The sequence below is a fragment of the Falco cherrug genome, chromosome 1, assembly GCF_023634085.1.
Source record: "Falco cherrug isolate bFalChe1 chromosome 1, bFalChe1.pri, whole genome shotgun sequence".
NCBI classification, from domain to species: Eukaryota; Metazoa; Chordata; class Aves; order Falconiformes; family Falconidae; genus Falco; species Falco cherrug.
Window position 1 is genome coordinate 124126781 of NC_073697.1, and position 24475 is coordinate 124151255.

A 24475-nucleotide genomic window follows, 5' to 3' on the forward strand; every position below is an offset into this window, starting at 1 on the left:
TTTTCTTTCTTGAAAGTTGAACATGTGCCGTTTTTCCTCACTTTCTTGGGTTAACCCATCTTTTATAATAACAATGTAGAATTCTGCCTGATGGTGAACATAAAAAATTGCTATTTCAGGTTGAAAGGAACAGGCGTAAGTGTTTATGCACAACAGGTATATTAATTACTTTTTGGATTAACAGCTAAAGTTGTAAATGTTCAACCAGAAAAAAGAAAACAATACTGTGGCCTGTGATATTTCAAATTCAAAACTGAGTGCGCAGCTGGAAAGAGTAGTCAAGTCAGATGAGCTGAATCCAGTACAGCCATTAGCAAAACACTTCCCAAACCATCTCTCTCCCTCTTGCTGGGTTTAATGGCCAGCGAGTATTTTGCTGTAATACCAGCTGTAGCAGTCAGAAGAGGGAGAGTTGCTGGCTGAGTCTCTTCATTAAGAAACGATTCCTTTGCAGGGCACGGTGAGACCATGCTTGTGACCACTAACCACTCCAATTTGCACCACAGAAAGCAGGATGACTGTGGGAAGTATTGCTTTTCTTCAGCATCTCTTTTCTGTACAAAACCAGCAATACCTCTTATCCTTAAAAACATCCACACCCTCATTTAAGGTATCAGAATTTCAGATGACAACCTTCTACAAAGATTCTGAGGCTCCAAATAATCAGCAATTAACACTGTCAATATTTTCTTTAAAAAAAAAAAAGAAAAAGCATTTAGTGTGAAACATTCTAAGTATTAAAATATTGTTTTGGAGAATTTCATTTGTCAAATAACATAGATACTAGTGATGACTAGCAGATTTTGCAACAAGTATTAAAAGACACTGAAATTATTACATATACTTGACGTACAATGTTTTAAAATACCAACTCCACAAGTGTCATAGCAGAGAAGCTGAACTCTCAGAAAAATGCTACCACTACTGAATTAATCTATTTGGTCCAATCTTCAGGAAACCCAAAGGCACATACTGCTGTCACAGGCAACAGAAACATAGATAAAAATAAAGATAGCACTCTAATATAGATCTTTTAATGAACTTTTTTTTTTCTTGGTGCAATAAAGTGAAAAAATGTATGCAATATATAGTTGCACCCATCTGTATCTAATCCTCACCTCAAACTTCTGCCGGAGCTCTGCATTTCCATCTTCATCGGCATCTGGAATCGGAACATTATAATATTCACCTTCTTCTTGATTCAGCAGCTTGTACCTGTGGAACATTTGGGGAAAAAAATGGTGACTTAACAGTTTTTTTCCTGTTAGATTTAAAATCTGATTTAGTTGTTTGTGTGTGGTTTGTATCAATGTCACAGGTATGTAAAGAACTGCTTTCAAAGATGTAAAGCAAACCCAGAAACTGAATATATTTAACCTAAAATTAGATCTTTAATCCCAAACTATCTACCAAGGCAGTTTAATGGACAAGGAAATTCTTCCCACTCATCCTGTAATACGATGGGAGACATCAACCCTGAAGAACCTTTCCCTCCAGTGCACCTGTCGCCCTAAACAATTATTTTTGACGAAAGGTACTTTTTGAGAAGATGTGATGAGCTCTACCCCTAGCTTGGTAAGTAATGAGATGGCATTTTATAAAATCAGTTCCCATGTACTTTGAATTTGCAGAGCTATATATAACATGATGTTATAACATAACTTAGTAATGAATATATCGTATTTGAGATAAAAATAAAATTCATATCACAAGGCGATGTACACAGAATTGAGTTTGCAGCAGCTCTTGGCTCCAGCAGAAGTTTCATGAACACCAGTTCCTTTTGTTATCATCCTTTTTTATATATAGACTGTGTTTCCTAGGTTTAGTTGCATATTCAGTGAATTTATAGTCTGAGATACAGTGAAAAGCTCCCAAAAATGTAGATTATATTGAAGAAAAATATTGGGTTTAAACTTTTTCCACTCTCTTTTCAGAAACTCTTACCATCCACTGGCTGGCATCTTCATAAGCTCTGACACCCCGAATGAAAGAGATCCCATGAAATCATTTCTGGTTGTTCGATCCCAGTCCCAGACCTCTACAGATAACCGTCGATCTTTGTCTGTAGGTTTTAATTTACTAAAAAGGAGAGAAATAGAGGAGTTTTCAATGCCACACTGAAATGGATTCAATACATACAAATATACTTCATTACAAGGCATTAAAACTTACAATGTGAATGACTCATTCCAGTCTGGATTCAGAGTAGAACGGATGGTTTTTGTTTTTTGTTTACTTTCATTCTTAGGATCTGGGATGAGCTTCAGTTTAACGTAAGGATCGGAAAGTCCATTTGGATCCATGGGAATTAGGTTTTTCGCTTCTCGCACTGTCAATATAAAACACCGCTAATTTGTATAGGATTACAAATCAACATTAAGCAAGCAGTGACGTGTCAAATCAGAGTTAGTGAAACGTGTTGAAAATAAAACAAGTCGTGAAACCTGCTTGTCAGACTCGGCATGGAAGGAACTACTCTTTGTAAAGTAAAGCTGTGCTCAGTGATATTTATCAGAACAGTAGAGAGAAATGACAGGAGAGAAGAGCAATTGGCAAATGACATGAGCTTCCAGGCAACTCTTTTCCCTGCAATGGAATGATTAAATGTCCAAATCCATCAATATAAATTTTTAAGCAGGTAGCAATTCTTTGTGCATTTATTTCTTCTTAGGTTATATAACTACAGGACTATCAGCCAAATACTTTAAGGGCACTAGCCAGATCACAATAGATGTCAGGAAGATGGGTTATTTTATATTATTTGATACAATCCCTCATTGGAAGGTATCTAACACTAAACTTCCGTCAGATCCATGGTTTGTTAGTTGTCAGATGGGATCGCTGTAAGCATTATGTCACGACAGCAAGCAAAGTTAACAGCGCAGAGAAGACAAGTTTAACTTCAGCTTCACAAAAATGTTAATGCAGCTTCTATTTTTACAATGTCAAAAGAAGGCATAAAGCGAGTTAATATATCTCATGTTGCTACCAATCCTCAAAGAGAGAGAGACAAGAATAGGCAGCAATGCGCACGGGGTGCTGTTCCCGCAGGGCTACATCCCGATGTGGAACCAGGCAGGCAGGCAATGGTGGGTTACAAAGGCATCCACCGGGGGCTTGGCAGCTTTCGGGGGTTCAGCCCGGCTGGAGTTACTGCAGCAGCTGCCAGGTTCGTTAGGCAGCTCACACGTCACCGCAGGGCAGTGGAGTATTGCAGCGGACGAGCAAAGGCAGCACCCCTCTCCCTCTTGCAGAGGACCAGTAACGCCCACGTAACCTACATACAGCACGTAGGGTTTCATTCTGTGTTAACAGCATTCAGCCATCAGCTTCTGCTGCACCTCAGAAGAAGAGGTGGATTTTCCTCATACCGAAACCCCGTCCCACCCAAACTGGTCACGCTGTGATGAGCTGTGGTGATTGAGTTGGGATGGGGAATTCAGACCTCACAACTGGGCATCTCAAAACCTACTGGGAGCAGCAGTAACCCTCTGGGCTCAGTTTGGACAGAAAAGAGCTTTGCTCATTTGGAAATTCTTTTGTGAGATTCATAGTTGTAGATTAGACTTGTTTCTGGAAGGAAAATCACAAGAAGCTTTGAGGGTGACGGTTCCTAGGGTATGAAGGCAGGCCAGCATTTAAGGGTCACCAAAGAGATTATTCCGGATCAACAGTGGCCTCAGCTACTGCTTTCTCAGTGTCAGCATCAGGAGGGCTTTTTTGATTTATCTATGTGACTGAAGAAATCAGAAAGAAAATTTAGGAAGGGTCAACCCTTAAGTCACCTAATATTTCTTGGTGGAAAGCATTTCCTTAAAAATTCGAACTTTAGAGTCACTTAACTCAATCAGAGCTAACATGAAAAACAACAATAAAAAAAAAATGCTGCCAGGATCTTCAGCAACAGATAGTTTCCGTTTGCTGAAGGCTCCCTGCTCCATTCCCCCCAGATTAAAATGGCATTTTCATATAACAAACAGAAATTGTAGACTTTCCCAGGATTTCAACCTGTTATTTCCCAGCACGGAGGTTGAAAGGCATCCAAGCAATACAGATACTTTATAATCTGTTGTTTACTCTCATTATTTATAAAATAAGAAGGGGACGGTTTTCAGGCAACAGTCTAATGACGTAAACCAGCTAAGTACCTCTTTTCAAAATGTCTTTTTGTTCTCCCTTTAGAAACAAAGGCAGGACCGTGGTGGATGAGAACTGTGCACTAATGCTTCCGTCAGAAGGAGAAGGGCAATGAATTAAAGCGCAGGACATATTATTGTGCTTTACTTAAGGACAGTGAAATGAAAGACTGTGGTGTTGACAACACCCCCGCTAGAACGTAGCACTGAATTTACTAAGCCGTGTAACGGTTCTGTTCCATTTCCTAGACACCAGGTGTATTGACAAGTTGATGTAATTAGCTCTAGGCTGATATTTTATTTGTACAGGATGGAAAGAGTGTTTGAGTGTTCATAATGATTATGCTCCTTCAAAGGACATAACCGCTTGTCCTGGTTTCAGCTGGAATAGGGTTAATTTTCTAAGTAGAGCACTTTAGTGCAAATCTACTGTGGTAGACGGAAAACCGGGGGGGTGGGGGTGGGAGGAGAGAGTGCCCACTGCAATAGAAAACAATTTCAAAATGTTTTTGACCTGCTCTTTTTATTTATTATTTATTTACTTATTATTTATGCATTTATTTATTTATTTAATGAGAGTACTAGATGAGGGAGAACAAGTTGGAAGAAAGAAATACCAGATACAACTGGTACCTTATAGCCAAAATAGCTGTTGAAAAAAAGGTAGCGTACAGGAATGCAAGCTACTTATTTGGAACACACTGGTTTGTCAAGACAATTCTCATGCAGAACAGATATCCTGATGTAAATCAATTATTGAAATTAGATCACGGCTGGCAGGGAATCACATCAACTTGAACAAACAGTTGATACCGATCAAGTTATGTTTCTTAAATTTGTGTTTACAAAACGAGAGACAGAAAATGCTCATGGGCTAAAATTTTAAAATAAAATGTAATTCTATTCACTAACTATATTACTTAAGTAATTCTACCAGAAAAAATACACTGTGTTCTAAATGAACAGAACAGAAACAAGCATCTTTCTTGCAGAGCATCTCATCTGTAGTTTTTCACAACCCCGTATAAAGCTGACCGGGCTTTGAAACTGGAGAAATGACAGCTGTCCGTGCAGGGAAACTGCCTCCACTCTCAGCTACTCCGAGTTTTCCTCCACACCCAGCGGTCAGCTGGAAAACCATTTCTGTTTTCAACCCACGAAAAAAATACCCCACCCAATATTAACATTTAGCCCACTGAAAACGGTCTTCAAATACTTCTGAGGAATAACATCAAGATTAAATAACTTATTTTAAATATTACCATCCCAAAGGGACTAAGAGCCATAAAGTGAGTGAAGGATGAAGTGACAATACAAATTGCTCTTTCCCTCATCCTATATTTGGTTTTATTTTTGTTTCGGGGGTTTTTTTGGTCTTCTTGTACATGGCACTTCTGATTGCACTGCCAGGTTTGGCACATCAACTATTACTTCAAAATCCACTTTCTGATTTTTATTTCTGTACTGTAGTTTGGTGTAAGTGAGGAGCAGAACTCTCAACATTTCACAGCTTTCCAGAGATATACATTAGTAAGTTTTTCATTAAAATTCCTTGAACAAAACTGCTCTAATTTTAACATGGCCTCTTCACAGGGATCCTTTATGCTTAATTTTTACCTGGATGCTCAGTGTGAAACCAGGCAGAATTTTGAGAAATTGGCTGGGTGGATGCAGAGCCATTCTCCGCGGCTCTGCTACAGAGAGGTCCCTGGAGAAAGCCAGCACTGATTAGCCTTGATACCTGCTGCTGAGCCTAGAAAACACCACCGACAGCAGGAGGGCATGGCAGCCTGGGCAAGGCTACTTTTCTTTTGCAGCAAACACAGAAAAAGAAAAAAAGCCCTCTAAATACAAGAAAAAAAGAGAGGCTCAGAGATGAATTGGGATGGAAAGATGCAACATATACTAAATACAGGCTGCCAAAGAAGTCATTATCTCACTCCTTGTTTTAAGATATCTGGCCTATTTGTACTTTTGTCTGCATAATTAGTACCTCTAGACATCTTTTTTCAACTGACTTAGCACTTGTTTTATGGAGGAAACAGAATGATGATACTTGTGCTAAAGAGTGCTTATAAAGAATTAGCATCTAAGTGGTCCACCTCTTTAAGAGCACCCTATTTTTAACAGCCTGGGTCAGGTTTCTGTAAGAGGACCCGCAAGAAGAAGAGATTTCCCCTTCCCACCAAAGGCATTCCCTTCTTGTGTGTGGTTGAAACAGAAAAACTTAAATAAACAACTCCAAGAAAATATATCAACTCGGACTGGCTGAGTTCTGCTATAGCTGTAATGATAGCAAGCACTCTCATACTGCTTTAGAATTATTAGTTGATTAAACTCAACACTGTCATAGAGATGCTACTCTGATTATTAGATGGTTGAAGTGAGATACAGTTCAGCATCACTTACAGCATAACTTGGACAGAAACCTAAAATACTACTTGCCAGTTTTCTGTCGCAACTATTAAGCATGATAATGACCTCTGTACTGAGAAAAGTAGCTGGTACTAGTTAAAATTCCTAACATTTTGTCCAGATTAGACTCTTCAAGGGGACTGAGAAAGCACACAGATGAAAAGACAGTGAAGACGAGTATATATTGAAGTTTCTAGCAAATCCAACCTTGCCCAGGTTTTCCTTCTAAAAACCAGAAATAGATGTCAACTTGCCATAAAAAAAAAAAAAGGTGCCATTTTCCAACTCATTGTTAATGAAGAAGAGATCATAAATGTTTATTCAACAGAAGATGCAGACTATTTGATGACTGTCCTATGGCTGTTCTGTTATGTGCTGCTTATAATCCAGCAGTATCCATCCAGAAGCCCCGTCTAAAACTGGGACGTCCACCTTTCCAGGAATAGTATAAAGACATAAGCAAATACAGAGCTCATTCTTAGGTATTCATACTTTAAATAAATATCTAAATAAGACAGAGTGGGCTGGCAGAGAATAACTGTCATTTTATGTAAAGAGAAGAAATTCAGGCAGAATGTTGAGAAATTCAGAGCAAATAACAAAAACGGAATTTTTTCCATGAGATTGTATAGGTCAAATGTTGCAATCCATATGCACTTACGGATTTATAACTTCTTGTGCTACCAACAAATAAATTTAGTCATGGGAATGAGTACATAAATGTTTCTGTCCCTACAACAAAGCTGAATTATTAGCAGCATGAGTTTACTCAGTTCCTTCTCCAGTGAGTCACAGCTACCTTTTTCCTGAATTCCCAAATGTTGACAACAAAACAGTTTACTAATCACAGCAACCATTTCTGGCCAATCTTTGACTCCCTACAGGCAACTCAGATGAACAGAAATCTCTCAGCTGCACAGGAATAGCTGTTTTTAGAAGATGCTTCAAGTCTCAAATGGTGTCGTCTGGCAAGCTATCCAGCGAAAAGGAAGAGAAGGGAGAGCGCTGTTAGCGCCAACACAGTGTAAAGTTTCTGTCTGCCCACAATGAAGCACTAGTAAATTATTCTGTAATTCTCATTATTTCCTGAAGAAGACTCTGGTAGAGATTCCAGTGATCTGCCCAGTTTACAGATGACTTAGGTGAGCGACAGAGGATCTTGTACTCCCAGCCACGGAACTTTCTTCCAGCACCTTAACGCACGCTTCATCACAGTTTGAAAGTTTCACCTGGTACTGAAAAGTCTTTCTCACAATTTGTGTGCATGTCCTCTCTGTATGCCAAGTCCAAAGCTGCCTCCAAAACTGCTCAGCTTTCATTAAAGATTTATGATTTCACTAAAACTACCTCTGAATGCTTGCTTTCTGGAGCTGGTTGTGACTCACAACTGGTTCCAAAACAAATCCTACTTTTCAGGCAATTTCCAATTCTATACAGTTTTCATCACTAAAAGGGCTTTCAAGAGTGACACTTTTCACTATTCCATAACTACTCACCTGCCCAGCCAAAATTTCTTTTAATACTCCTTCCGAGACCAGCGCCTACTCATTACACCCCATTTCCTGAGTACTGAGAGATGGCAAGGTAATGAGTGTACTATTGGAGCACCTGCACTTCACAGGTGATTTACACACAAGAAACAGATTATTAACTTCCTAACCTAGAACAAGATGAAAAATAAACCAATGTTGCATGATACTTTATTCCTTTGCATTTCTTAAGATACTCTCTCCTACCAACAAAAAATGTACCACCATCTCTGACGCAACTTAATGTCTTGTGCCTGCAATAGGTTTAATTTCAACTAGAAATCTCATAGGAGCAACTGTATTTTATTTTTAACATAAGGTTACCTTTATGAAAATTATAATTGAAAAAAAAAGTGTACTACTGGGTAGGACAGCTACTTAATAAAACATAAGTTAACACAGGATGTATCAAGCCATCTGAAAAGGGATCCAGACTGTTCTTGTCTATTCATATACTTAGATAAATACGTAGCATTTTAGTTATATTTTATGGACACTTATGAAAAAAAAAATGTTTATTTTAAATACTATGCATTGCCTATTTCTTCATGGTGAAGTAAATTTAATGAATGAAATGGGAAGCATCCAGTTGCTACCGGGGTTGGCACTTGTTAGAGGCACAGCTCTTTCTGTAATGAATGCAGCAACCCTGCAGATTCTGGGAATGCCAGAAAAGAGATAAAATATTAGTGAGGTAAAACATGAGATCTGCATTTTTTGGAGCCATCAAAAATGCTTCCCATGTGCAAGTAATTATTTGGGATCACTTTATAGGTACTTGGTACTAAAAGCTGGTCAAATAGCTAGAATATTCAAGTATGTTCCCTTTTAAAATCATTTGCAGGTATTATGAAATTAATGCTAACAATGGCAGACACTAATACTAACCTAGACAATCACAAATAAAATTATTTGAGTGTGTATATGTGTGGTGGGGTCTTTTAAGAGAATCTAGAAATGTGCCAAAATTCTCCAGTTCATCTCTCGGGCTGCTCGGGCAGAGGCTCTTAACCCAGCTGTCCACAGCAAGCCGTGTGACAAGACGTCAATATGCAGTGCCATAGGGTGGCTCAGCATTCGTACATGCATAAATCATTTGAAAAATGTACGGTGGGGAGCAGAGAACTCCTAGGAAGATTATTGTTGGAGAGCCTGTTACATGCTCCCAACCTCTGCAGAGATGACTGCTAGGTTTCCTCTTTTAATAACAGAAGCATCACTGAGGAATAAAAGCAGATTTTCTGTATTCTTTCAGCTAAGAAAAACACACTTAGAAACCCTGAAAACGCTGGGTTGTGTGTATATATAGATATATTTTAATAATGTTTATGTAACAGTAGGGTGCATTAGCTGACAGCGAGTCACTAACACCCTGCCTCTAAATCGGTGCCTGTGTCGGGAGGGCAGTTCTGCAGCGGCAGCTGCTGTCAAATCCAACTCCCAGCAACTCACAGGTCACAGTTGAGGATCCCAATAATGTGGCAGATTTGCATGTCAGTGCACCAGATGGGGTTATTTTCTCACAAAGGTTATTATTTACTCACTCTAAATATAATTCAAAAATCAAATAAAAAATGAAACCTGTGATTCAACCACCTACAAAGCTGCTCAGAAGGGCCCCAAATTATAAGATGGGCCAAGAAGTAAATGTAAGAGTGACAAAACTTTTAATGCACATCAGGAGGAAGAAAATTCAGTGCAAAAAGCATAGATTAAGAATAGCTAAAACTGCTTCACTATGTCTAAAAGAAAAAACCCCAAGTCAGTTCAACGTATGAAAGGGTCACAAATTCAGTGATTTCAGGAAAAAGCAATGCAGGAGCGTTCCTATAAAAAGAAAACTACCATGTTGATTTACTGCAAGTGCAATGAATTATTAATATCCAATGCAACTCTCAAGCTAGCAGCTATAAAATAACCCACTGATATTTAAGAACTGCAACACAAATAAGCACCGAATGTGGCATATTGACTAGCCCGGGGAAGACGGTGAGGTTTTGGCCAAGTATACCAATAGAAAATTCCTACTCGGTTGTGAAAAAGTGTTGCAGAGTCTCTAACATTCACACAGAAAAGACTGTATGTCTGCCTTCAAGCACCCAGACTGAAAATCCGACCTAGCAAACTGGAATTAAGTTTGTTTACATATAGGACTCAATCATTCCCACTGTTAGTTCAATTCAAAACCTGCCAAAGTACTTAGATATAACCTGACCGAAGCACTGGCCAACTCCATGTGGCAGCACTCTGCCTTGCCTCCTTCCCAGTAATCACTGGGAAAACCCCCAGTCCTACTTACCTATTTTATCAGGAACACACTTAGTAAGTGTGCGTACTGTGGCCTTTTTTGGAAACAAAAGCCATCACAAAATCCTCAAGGCAATTATGTAGCAGACAAACTGCCACGTACTAAACAGTGTCCCCTAAACAACTACCTCTTGCAGCCGCCATCAAGCACGCTGCATCCTCGACGGGCTGTCCTGGCTGCAACCGGGATGGTTGAGTTGCCTATCAAAATTATTTGCAAGATGCCAACCAGAGTGGCACGTCTCCATTTAGCAGCACAAATGTTTTGCATGCAATCAAGGCTGGCTGTGAAAGAATCAGCAGGAGCTAATTAACAACCAAAACAGGACGCAGAGCAGAGATATTAAGGAATTCAGCTAAAGGAGTTCAACACCTATAAAGTATTTCCTTTGAAAAAGGTTCAAACCAAAAAGGCAGTAATTGATTATTTTTCCTGATATTCCTAAGCCTCCTGGGCATTTAATTCACCTCCTTTCCTGAAGCTGAAGGCAGAGGTATCATCCTTGGCAGCTCTGGGAACCGTATATTCTAACAAAGGTTTTGTTAATAAATATTTTAGAAGCAATGCCATGCTGAGAGAGAAAAGGAGTTCAACACTTTTGCATAGCAGTATATCCATAAGCTAACAGACAACTGATAATTTCATTTTCAGTTAAACATGCAGAAAAGGTGTCTGAAACTTGACCCAGCCTGGGCTTAGTCTGTATATATCTTTTATTTAAAAAGCTAAAAAAGCTTACTTTCAGGGCAACTGCCCTTTTTATTTAAAGAAATATTCTGGAAGCTTGGAAATGCTGACAAGCCTCACTCAAAACAACCTACCAGTTTTATGTATCATTATTATATACAGAACATCATTATTATATACATAACAAAGTTAAAGTAAACATTTTTCGTGTGGACCAGAAAGCTATTTAATTGTGGGGTGGAAATGTTTCATTTATAAACACAGAAGTAACAGCATTTGCCAAGTGCACTCACACCAAAAAGGGCTCATGAGGAAAACCTAGAAAATACCCGTAACAGCATCACCATACCCATGTCTCAGACAAGACCTTTACAAATAAAATTGTGACCTCAAAGAGCACCCACTTGTGTAATTGGTTTATAGTGCTTTAGTACCATGAAGACTTGTGACAAACATTTTTGTCCCTAAAAGGATTATAAACGTGCTGAATCATCAGAAAATAAGTACATGTTATTTGTCAAATTCCGTGCGTTATGGCAGGAAGTTTAAGCCGTATTTAAGAACCTTGCTGCCAAGTGGCCTAGAATAATGCAAATATTAAATTTTGTCACTTGGATGATTTTCAGATTAGTTCTCTCTCGTGGTACAATTACTTTCAGCACCTGCATCAGCATCTTTGAAACGCCTCACTACTTAGCAAAACCACCTTTCTGTTAACGACAGGAGCTTGGACAAATTTACCCCTCCTACGTTGACAGGAAGCTATTTGAAAAGTTAAGCTACAATTAAGTACCGCTTGGGATCCGTTCTCATCCTTTCTAACTAAATTTTATCATCCTTCTCCAGTTCATTTTACAAGGTTTGACAGGAGAATATGGAGGTATTTGGATTCAGAGAGAACAAAGCCATGAATGAATACAGTGCCAGGAGGGAAGTTCGCTCGTTCTGCAAGTGAAAATTCAGTGTGATGGTCTGAGTTCCTTTATGTTGCCTGCAAGAGGCTATGGTTAACAGTTGGACTAGATGATCTCAAAGGTCTTTTCCAACCTAAATGATTCAATGGTCTCTGTTGAGACTCATTCCCCGAAGAGAAGGGCAGAGGCAGAAGGAACAGCCTTTTGCCATATAACAGGCTCTAGCCTTCCAACGGAGCAGTGCTGAGCAACACAACATCCCCAGCTTGCCAACAACTACATGAAGAAACAAAGTCAGAAGCCGAGACCGTCCAGGAAACCTCCCGCTTTGTCGTGCTCTAACTTTGCCCTTGGATTTAATTCCATTTTCCAACACCCAAGGGGCAGACACAAGCACTGTAGCCTGTTCTTTCATAGTGTGCACACTGATTTCAGTTTCTTGCTGTACTACTCTTAAAGATGTGTCAGTGTGCATCTATTGTCATGTATTAAGATTTGTTGCCTTCAAGTTTTCTTCACTGAAGAAGCAGTTTTGGTCACCTGTGATGACACACTAACCAACCCACTCTCCTGAGGTCAAAGCTTTTGACAATTTGTGTTTTACGAGTGTCTCCTACTGCACCTCCTACATTATATTATATTTATTTTGGTTCTAGTTACTATGGCACATATTTGAAATTTCCTTAAAGTTTTGAGCCATAAAAAATTGGGACTTTCTTTCAGAATTTAATTTGTTTTGCAGACTTGCAGACCTATTAAAAAAAAACATGAACAAAATTTTCTGTTATTCCTTCCCTTATTTTATTTCTGTCCACCCTAATTCTTGTCCTGTGCTCTCCCTTTGAGTAAATACACTACAATCTGATTGGCAAAGAACGTTTTTTGCATATTTGTGTCCAACAGAATGGAAAAATCAACAATAAAGTTCACTACCAACTTCACATTTCGGATATCAGATACACTAATTATCGGTCGATCCCAGCTAAAACAGAAAGCATACACAGAACAAATATAATAGGCTGTAAACACAAATTCTTATGTAAATTCTGAGCAATAAACTCCAATCTTGATACCGCACAAGGAAGTTCTGCTGGAGGTAAACAACCTATTACATGTCTATTTAGGAGGACAAATAGTCCTTTCCTTCAACTTGTAAAATACATTTTCCACAATTTTTTCTGCAACTTCAGACTCGGAGTGGGTCGGGGTGTGTGTGTGGGTGTGCGTGTGTGCACACAACCGACGCTTACTCATAAATCCTGGGACAAACGCTTCCAAGGAAATGAACTGCCACCCTCTCCTTCCTTCCTCTCCCTCCCTCCTCCCCATTTTGGTAACCTTAACCTTACAGAATGTGATAATTTATTTTTTTTTATTTTAAAACTCACTGGGAGTAATATTTGGGATTGAATCCAAGTTGCTTTTATTTATCAAATACTCTGAAATGCAGGAAACAACTCCTCAGCTGATGAAAGCTCAGAGTATTTCTTATGTTCTGAAGATGATGGCCAACTTCCTGAACAGCTAGCTATCCCACTGGGCTGCTTTCTACACAAAAAACTGACATTACAGTGATCTTTCTAATTAATAGTCCTGAGTTTTTAACACTATTATTACAGCTTTCATTTTTCTATTCATTTTTATGAACACCAGTTCGTAGAGTTTCTCGATTCAAGGACATGTTGAACGAAATCCTCACACTTGTGAAGGGAAATACTCTTGTCACTGGCTTTAATGCAGAAAGATCTGACCAAGTTACATAAACCCACAGTGTATATTACACATTTATATAACCCTCAAAGTCCCCAAACGAGTTGTTTACCTGTTACTTCCAGTTTGTCACCAGTGACTTCAGCTTTCAGGTAAATCCTTCCTCTTTTCTCTGTGTGATCCATGCCGCAGAGGCTTGGGACGTTAATTACACATTGCTTATGAACGTTCATATCACAGGCTGTGGATATAAAAATGATGCAGACAGCTATGAGAAGATAATAATTTGATTAAACTGCAAACACTGAGCAAAGTGAAAGTTAAGATTACAACGCAGAACTGTTGGCAAGACTTCTGGATACAGCTGCACGGTTTTCAACTGAATGGCAGGACTAGTTTCCATCTTACAACACACTTAATAGACAGTGAATGAAACGGAGAATAAAATAATCTAATACAGAAACCTAAAGAGAGCATTAATGAAGTGCAAGGAAATAAAAGTGAAAATGGAATACAGACTTGCTGGGAACATGACGAAGAAAAAACAGTGCATTCATGCCAGTGTTAGCAATGAAGGGAGTTAGGTTTAAATTGATTATTAGGTTTTTCTAGCAGGAGACTTCCAAGACAAATGAAATACAAGGAAATGGACCTTGGCTACCAGTTGAAGTGACATTTCAGTTTTCAACAGTGCGTTCAGCAGAGCAGTCCCAAAAAAGGCCTTTGCAAAACCGCCATGGCAAGGGCTCTTCAGCCACATCAAGCCGAATACACCACGTTCTCAGCAACAGAAGTGATTCTCATTAGTGTATTATTATAGTACAGAAATATCCACTTGAAATATAACAGTACTATAAATAGCTGACATTTGAAATGGTATTTTCCGCAGAAAAGAAGTAAGAAGCTGCTACTCAGTGTTTCCACTGACTTTCTAAAATATCCTTTTGGTAACATAGAAAGATTTCACTTACTGTCACATTTCATCCCTTGGTGCAGAAGCCCATAAAGCAGTGACCCACAATGGTCACAAAAGGTTGGGCTCCCATACGTGTGGATCTTAAATTTGTGCTTGCTTCTGGGATCCTGAAGGATAAAAAAACCAAAACAAAACAAAACAGAAAGTGATTCTCAAGTCATAAAAAAAAATAATGAAAAAATTATTAGTCCAAATAGCAAAAAAATTCTGGCTCTGCAACTTATGCTACAGAAAAATATATCTCAGCATGTGGCTTAATCACAACCTACATCGGTGCAGGTACCTTGGTTCCTAATTTTCCTTTGCTTCGGTGGTGTTAAGAAAGAGCGTGTCAGCTCAGAGAACACAGGCTTGTTCCTGTGATTCACCTGCACAAAAACTTCCATTTACCGACTGTACATAGACGTAAAGTATAATGACATATGTATATATGACATATGTACATGAAGTATAATGACAGCATTCAACCTGTAGCTAAAGTGTCGTATAGTTTTTGACACTTCTTTTAATACTTTTTAATACTTTTTTTTTTTTTTAAATACTTTTGGGTGTTATCATCACCATTCTGAAACAATGTCTCCAAATACAGCAGGAGAGGAGGGAAGTAACGGATAATGGGCTGATCTGAAATACAGTCAAATGGCTGTGAATATGGCATCATCTTGAAATGTCGCGAATTTGTTATCTATATTGCAAATGAAAGTGAACATATTCTAACTTGGCATGTAGTAAATATTTTACAGAGACAGCTACTCCCATCTGCTTTTCGAACAGAGAAACTTATAGCGAGGACATTTTAAGGCCAGCAGCGGAGTGGAAATGGTTTCTAATTTAGGACCAGTGAAAGGAAATACACCCAAATCACTTAAATGTATGACACTTCCAAATACATTTGCTGTTTCTCTAGGCATAGAGGTCCCGTTTGAAAACCCAAGAACATCGATATGAAAAAAAGGAATCACATCTTCAATATGTCAGGCTCATTGCACATAGACACAGCCCCAGAACTCCGTGCAGCAGGCTCACGCAGCTCCCACCGCGTGGGGATATGCACTGCCAAAATAAACAGTGTGAAAGCCCTAGACTTCTACGCACAGCGTCTACATTTTGGTATTCTTCATGACCACTTCCAGCCCCAACTGTATTTTAATCAAAACTACAACTGCGCAATCTTGATCAGAAATTGAGAATAGCAGTAATTCTTCTTCATGAAAAAAAAAAAATACACTGGGGTTTGAAATCAATTCTTGCTAACGTTCTTTGAGGAAGGATCATGGAAATTATGAAATGCCAGGTCTTTCGTGCATTACCACATCCTCAACAAAAACACAACTGCCAAATGAGACATCAAAACATTCTTCTTCTGTTTACATTTTATATTAATATACCTTTATATTAGGTAAGATTTATTAAATTGTCTTAAAGCATAAACTATTTTTTCAATTTGCATCTGCCAATAAAAGCTTTCCAAGAAATCAAAAGCAAAGCACAGCATGTTATACAAAATGGAAAACCTGCCAAATCCTTCTTCAAAAATAAAAGATTCCTCCAGTTTAAATGCTTTCTCAAGAAATTCAAGCAATTTGGGGACTTCTAACTGTAATTATCATAAAAATGTGACTATGAGAAGGCAAAATCTTGCCTTCAAAATTTAATATTTTACCATACTATACTTTGTGAAGGTTGGTGGTTTTTTGTTTTTGTTGTGGTAAGCATTCTCTGTGTGAATTTATTTGGTACCAATTCTAAGTTTTATGATAAATCTATAATCACTACTTTTACTGCACAGATAGAAATTATATAGCATCAAGGATAACAAGTAAAAACTTTACAGGAAGAATTGGAATTGAGACTATTTCAATAGTTGTGTTTAACAAATAGCCCGAGATATGAAATGCAAACTGCTACCAACCATATTTATTTTGTAAACAGAGTTAACCTAAATGGAATGACATTCAAGGCTCCAGAGAACATCTGTTTCGTTATTTATTAAAGATATAGCCAACGGGTCTTGTGCTGCAGGGTCATGGGAACGTTGCTTTACTGAAGGGTTATCTGATGGATCGACTCTAACTATATGCCTTCCAAAAAATTTAAAATGCATTTTCAAAGCTAATTCTTTCTTAAATTGTTTTGTTAGAGGACATAAGGGGACTTGTTGCCTTATGAATATATACACTTAAACATCAGTCTGGTAAGCGCATCTGTCGCTGAGAAGGACAAAACCCACACCTTCTAAGAATGACACTGAATAAACAGATTTTTAAAGTTGTATTTAACATCTGACATAAGTGGTATTTATGAGCATGAAGTTTACGATATAGAGGGGAAAGGACTATGGGAAATTATTATAGTGAATGTCTACTAAATACATTGAACTTGTATATTATACTGAAATTATATAACAAACACTACCAAATAATTCCATTCCAATCAATGGAATATATATGTAATTAAGTTAAGCAGGGGTATGTGGCTTTAAAAGGTTGTGACATGTGACAACTACACTGCACTCACTACAAAGCAGCACCATATGAGCAAAGGCTCGTGCACTCCTGCACCTAGTTGTAACTGCAACATACCAGCAAAAGCATTCTTATAAACCAAAGAAATAAAACCAGTCCCGTGAATAAATACATATAGTTGGATCAAACTTCGAAGCTGACCCTGCATGAATCCGTGTACATAATGTTAATCATCATGTGCTTTCTGTAATAAATGTTAGTTTTCTATCATCATGTGAAATGCCTACTGTATGATGTTTAAAATGAACGATTCCATACATACATTTATTTTTTAAAGAGTAGCAATTATGTTCTGGCTATTAGTAGTTATTATTCCATATGCACACGCGAAGTTCCTTATTCCAGACAGAGCATAAGAGATGAGGACAAAGGAAAACGGTACCAAAACTGCTCCTGAACGAAAACTTTGCATGTCAGAAATCTCTTTTAAAATCCCTTTAATAGAACTAAACAGAAGAACCTAAAAAAATATTTTAAAGCTAACAAATAAGAGAGTGTAGTCTCCATCAATATTTAATCCTATTTTCTGTGTCAATCCTATGCATTTTTTTATTTTTGGTCAACTGAAGTATACAAAACCTTGTTATTTTGCAACATATAGAGAGCACCAAGAGATCGCTCTACACACATCATAGACGTTTAAACCTTTTAATTTTTTTCCCTATATTAACACAGGCTTCTCATGCACTTATACTGTAAAGTATACATTCAAGGGTAGTTCTAAGTCACCATATTAATAATAATTACTATATTGCCTGTACTAATTACTAAGTATCATTAACAGCAATTAACTTACTGGTTGTTAATACAGTTTAATACTTCCCAGCGTTAAACATGCTTTAAGTGACATACGAATTATTGAGGAAATAGCATTGTCTGTAGTATTTTTCAGCTAGAGGTAAACTACTGAGTTCGAGGTAAGCTCGTGCAAATTTTCTTCAAATATCCCCTTTTAATCAATGTAAACTTTCAATAATTCCCGAAGCAGAGCTGGCAGTCATATTTCATAGTAAACACAGGGAGCCAAGCCAGGATATGACAGATGAACTGCCAAATAATGGCTGCTATTTGCAAGAGAATTGAACTTTGCACTAAACTTGGCATAGATTAATTGTGAAACTCTAAAGGGAAAACCCACTTCTGTTTCCAAAATCCATCAAAATTATGAAGGGGGAAAGTGGCAATGGGAAAGCACTTGTTAAGCAGTGATGAATGATACGCTTTATTAAAATTCATGTTATTTTCATGCTAAAAAGTGAATTCTTTGCTATTATTAAAACAATCCCCCATTTTTGTAAGTACAACGGAACGCAATATAGTATAATTAAATGGGAAAGGAAGTCCAGGGCAATCGATATCACAGACATTTAAATATTTGTCTTCGAAAAACCTTTTAAATCGGCAGAAATTTAGCCAGTGCTCTGCAACTTGACTGCAATACAATGGGCTGGAGCTTCAGAGCCTGTACTGCCATGTAGGGGTGCAGCATCCCTGTCAAGATGAAGAGCAACTGGGCATCTGCTCCCCATACAGCTCTGAAAAAATCAAAATATTATTCATTAGCCTCAAAGCTGAGACTTATACCGAGACAGAGGGCCATAGAATCGCCCTGACTGGGAGATCTGTGCTGCACTCAGACTCGCACTATGTGGACCTACTGAAAGAAAACCAAAACCGGAGCAGAAACCTTTGAAAAATAAATAGCTGAGTTTACAGAAGTGACTCGCCCAGGCAGCCAGCTCTGGATCGGCTACAAGGGGTTCAGATCTGCTCTGACGCCTGGGAGCTGGGCACGCATCCTGCTGCGCCCCAGCAGAGGGAAGCAGAACACAGAGGCATCTCACCAAAACCCACCGTTTTTCAGTCCATGCGCTGCCATTGAACTGCATTTTGCCCCCCCTGCAGCAGCACTGCCAGCATCCCTGCCTTTTTTCTTTGTTTTGCACAAATGAATCCATTTCCTTTATTGAACAGTAATGGAAAGCACCCCCCTGCGAGAAATCATTCCGTAATTTTTCTGGCTCAAAGAAGGGGGTGTGCAATAATTGAAAGCGCATGGTTAACCAGCAGCGCATGTCAAACTGGGCTTTAACACATTACAAAACAGTTTATGAGCATTATATTTCTGAATTCTTTCTAAAAGCTCCCTTTTGATTAGAATTTTATTCCCCTTGATAACAACATTGAACTGACTATAATTTTGCAGGCATTAAACCATCACATTTTTAAGTGTAAAATATATAAGAAACACTTTGTGTGAGGTTGCAGCGGAGATTTTACATACAAAGCAGCATCGCATTATTCCTTGTTGAAGTCCTTTCATAGTACAGAACTCGATAGCATCAATAACTGTCACTGTAACCAGGTACCTAAGACCAAAACCTCTGAAACTATACCTGGTTTGTCTTTAATTTGGCACCTTCTAGGTAACATTGCTCGAATTAGTGAGATTTTTGGAAGGAATTTAAATCAACACCGCCAGCAGATCTGTCTGTGCCAGATCCTGTGGTAGTGATCAAGGTGGGGAGAAAATGACTGTCTTCAGTCGTTAATACCAACACACACAGAGCAACAAGGTGTTAGGCAGGATACAATATTGGTATTTTTTCTAAACCGCCTAGGCTTTGTAAAAGGTGTTTTTTTTTCCACATATGAACTTATATTTTTGTGATTGTTAAGAAGCAGAAAATGCAAAAATGCAAATGTAAAAGTATTTTTTGAGAAACAGAAAACTGTATTTTCTTTTACAAAAATAACTTAAAGGAGGTCTGCAGTGGATGACCCGTAAGGTCCTAAGGTTGTATCAGGGCCCCCAACAACAAAGAGCAATTCTGTGTCAATAAATGCAAATGTACCGTTTTCCACTTCCTACCTCCATGACAGAACCACAGAATTGTTCTTCATCTCTAACCAAACACTTACAAATATATCTATTTGCTAATTTAAAAGGTGTAAAGGAAAAGTAAGCTTAGAACATCCCAAATTACTTCACTTAGACAAAAGAAAAAATAATTCCATAACCTCAGTGGCACAAATTGCGGTACTGAATTTTGTATTTCTATTGAAAACAGGAGGGGAGACAATACGTTAAATATATGCAAAACCATATACAAATCGTTATAAGAAGTAAGAGATCACCGTTCCTCTTTACAAACAGAAAAGCCCCAGAAGACTGGCAGGTCTGTTTTCCTCATATTAATACACAACCTTTAAACGTTTCTTGCAGTGACAGAAACACGAATCCTACATCCTTCTTTGTCCGCCCCCAAATCTCTTTAGAGCATGGAAGGCGAGGAACACTGCTCTGTAGAGCAATGAAACCACGCCGTTTGTACTGCATACATTTGACTTAAACTAGATTTAACTTCCCAAGCAAATACCAAGTTAAAAAAACATTTTTAAGAAGAACCTAGTGTGTTTTTCTCTGCATGGAGCCAAATCCCATCCTCACCCCATGCTGTCCACAGGCAATCTCCCATTTATGAAAGTCATCTGACTCCAGCTTTTCCAAACACCTTCCAACCAGTGACTGCAACATCTAAGACCCCAGTCTTTGAAGAATCAAACAGACACCATGTCTGTTTGAGTGACTTATTTGTTTGCTCTTTATTTTCCTGTTGAGATAACAAAACTATCAGTTGGTAATTTGCATGGCATCTTAATTTGGGAAAGCAGCTTCAACCTCAACGAGCTGCGAGAGCCAAGGAGCCAGATGCTTCTACTGGAAATAACTTCCAGGGCTTAAAATATGGCTTCTACCATCAGTGCTCAGAAGAAAGAAACAGCAAAAACCTATTGTTTGACTCATCATAAAGTTCTTCTCCGACTGAATGAGGTACGTGGGAAAGGGATAGCAAGGAGAGTCTCCTGGGACGGAGTAAGATCATATCAATTTGTATTACAAAACGTAGAAGTGCTTGAAGCTCGTTTGATACTTCCTCACTCAGAGCTGCAATGCAGAAAAGTTTTGTTGCTTTTGGTAAAATACAATAAAAGATAAAGCTTCCACTGCCTGAAGAATCAAAAATGTCACAGAAGGGCTGAGGCTGGCAGGGACCTCTGGAGTCCAGCGACCCCAACCCCTGGCTCAGAGCAGGGCCAGCTGCTTGGTGGGGTTTGGCAGTGGTTCCCAGCGTCACTCCTTCTCAGCTGCAGGACTCCATAAAGCTCCAAATCTACCTGCCCAGCACCCCCCCAAAAACGTCTACAGGTTGACATATAGCTACTGAGTGCCTTCCTGCAGCGGAGGAGGAAAGCAATGGCATGACCATGACCGTCCACCCCACTGACATCTGCAGGATGGGAAACCACGCTTCAGAGCGTTCAGAGCATAAGCAGGGTTGCATTCAACTCTGTGATAACAAAGGTAGTGGTGAGATAAGAAAACAAAGACTAAGCAAAAATACAAGCAATAAACCCAATGCAAATTAGTCTTTAAGACTGTACAACAGGGATGCACTGGAGAAGAGGCAGGCTCTTCTCATGATGTATTTCAGAGAGAACTGAGGTAAGGAAAGCCCTGCGCTTATGCATACACACAGCAGGGCGCTGTGCAAACACCGCTGTGCCGCTTCCAGACCCACGCGAGCACATCTGAAAGCAGCTGCAGGACAGGGAGTTCAAAATACAGCCCATTCATCCCTGGGCTCAAGGATGCAGTTACATTTGGAAACGAAGACGGATTCTCAAGTTCTGCAGAAGAAAAGCCTTTCGTCATCGTCAGTGACGCCCCAGCCAAAAATGAAAACAAAAATCTCTTTTCCCATCACTGTTCCTAAGGCCATTTCTATTCTTTATTACTCTGAAGAGAGTTACTAAAGTACACAAAAAGAAAAAAAATGTATTTCATTAATATCGACAATTCTCAATCAACTGTTTCCTTCTCTACACTTCTATAGAAGAGGACACTGACCACAGTTCACAAATGATTCAAAGGCAGATTTTTCAGTCCTCTCCTGGAATTCACACTGAATTATTATTTTCAATTAAAAGAAACAGGTGGTCATTGAATCAACTGATTTGGAGCGCTGCCTTTTGTTTGTGTTCTTCTTGTATAGAATAGGACTGATTGAACTGGCAAACGGAGGAAGAATTGCTGCAGGACTGTACTCACAGGGATTTGTAATTTCCTAATTACTATAAAGACAGTTAAATTCAGAAAGGACTCGGTGTTTACTGGCTACTTTTCCTTCATTCTTTTTTAATGAAGAAACTGCAGCATAATTACAGAAAGTGCATAAACAAAAAATCAAGTCAGAAACTGATTCACGACTAGGAAGAAAGGGAGCAAGATTTTGTTTCAGGTATAACTCAACGTCATGTTATGATGCATAAATCAATAAAGATTGAATCCAGGGCACTGGATTCAAAAGGAGTACTAGAAAAACAGAGGCATGTCTGTATATGCCTTGCCTAAAAAAACCTGATTTGTTTTATTTATTATTTATTAATTTATCTCTCGAACATACACAATTTTCAACACAGAGTATCCTTTACACCTTGAATACATGTTACAATATATAGTTTAACATTATCAGACTGAAGTAATTTAAACAAAATCCTGCTGTATAAAAGAATATTGCTTCTTCTTGATAAGTACCATACGTTGAATTGTTTAATACCACAAGTTACAATGCAAGTTACTATGTTGTTTCTATGCTTTCCAATGGAGTTGAAAGGTGGCAAGGTGCAGAGCATCATTAATGTCATAAAGGACTTAGCAGCAATAGGTAATGTTGTTATTGCACTGTGACATCAATTATTTTGCACTAATATATCAGTGTACAATAGCTTCTGATCAGTTTTTTAAAATATCATTGGGTGCCAACTTGCTTATGCTGGAAATGACATGACTTAATTTTTTCCCCCTGTTCTCAGCTGGAGCCCATACTACCCTTCCTTCCTTCATTTACACAGAGGTGAAATGAGATGAAGGTTGAAACCCACCCTCATCTGCAGTGCTGTGGTTTCTCTGTAGAAGCAGTGACCCTGAGCGCAGGGTACAGGGTCAAACCACAACACCTGCCCCAGCGCCGACGCTGTTCACCCAGGAAAGCGGGACGCGTTTATCCATCCATCCATCCAGAGGGACATGGGAATGGCTCCCAGCTCCCCTTCAGAAGCCATCGCAGCCACAGACCGAGTTCATTGCCAGCGTGTTAAGCCTTAAGAACGTAATTGGTGACCCCAAACTTCCTGACTGCAGCAAAAATGAAACAAACTTAAGATTTCATTTGTAAAGCCAAACCTGCTCCCTCAGTTAGTTCTGTCTAATGTGGTTTGAACGAGGGTCTTTACAACTATTAAGTGACGGATCTGAGCACATAAAGATGAGTTCATTTGCCAAAGAATCTCAGCGTGAAGCAGCAGCGGCGCTATGAGCACAGCTAACGCATGCAGCTTGCTAAGCGATGCTTCTTGCCTCCGAGCTACTTCAGTATGCAAGACCCTGAGTAATAACTGGTTTACATTTCCCACTCCTCCTCACATCGCAGGCAGAACTCTGCTCTCCCCGCTAAAACGGTGAGTGCCACCAGAAAAGCCCACTGATTTCTAAAGGCACACCTTCCGTGTTCTCACTCAACCCTTACCCACTTATTTACATCGCGCCCTGGCTCCTTCCCACCTCCCACGGCAGCATCTGCACGCTTCAGAATACTTCCAAGGAAAGACATTTATACGTCTGGATGTATTGCTACCCAACAGGAAAATGTAATATCCATATACATCAACATATGGTTCAAAATCTAAAGCCAACCCCGCTAACTTCTGTACAGATTTGTTTGTGGAAACGGAGTAGTGCAGGAAGGTGTTTCCTAACAGTGGGAAGAGCAGCGTGTGTGTCCCATGGTATGACACCCCCTGGAGATCCTCTCCCTCTTACCTTTACTTCAGGTTAAGTATTGGCACATACAACTCTTTTTTTTTTTTTTTTTTTGACAAACTTCACTGAAATCTTGCATTGATGTTTCAACGGCAGAGTTTTTAAAAACTGTACATTGATCTTCCCAAAAGAAGAGAGGACTCTTGTCTTCCTGGAGAAAGGGTTCTAGGAGGAACTGTTCAGGAAAATCAGACTACACGGGGAGCGATTACAACCACCTGAAGTTTTTTAGAGATGACAGTTATGTGTCATTTTAAAAGGTTTCTCCTCTAAATACTTTGTCCTTACTTTTAATACTAAATAGCTTTAAGAGGGCTGTTTTGCGTGTCAGGGAGGGCATCCACACCACTAACTTGAGGCATCTTTGCAGTAAAAGATTCCTCTCTCAT

At 38.9% G+C, this 24475-nt stretch overlaps 1 protein-coding gene across 1 annotated transcript in view; it reads right to left on the reverse strand.

Moving 5' to 3' along the window:
- The window catches only part of PRKCA (protein kinase C alpha), a 159964-nt gene that overhangs the window by 45472 nt on the left and 90017 nt on the right, over positions 1–24475 (reverse strand). Inside the window, exons 4-8 of the mRNA XM_055727561.1 lie at positions 14674–14785; positions 13815–13943; positions 2176–2332; positions 1948–2082; positions 1119–1215 (exon numbers count right to left, since the gene is read on the reverse strand). Coding sequence (XP_055583536.1) covers positions 1119–1215; positions 1948–2082; positions 2176–2332; positions 13815–13943; positions 14674–14785 — 630 coding nt within the window. The remainder of the gene's footprint in view (positions 1–1118; positions 1216–1947; positions 2083–2175; positions 2333–13814; positions 13944–14673; positions 14786–24475) is intronic.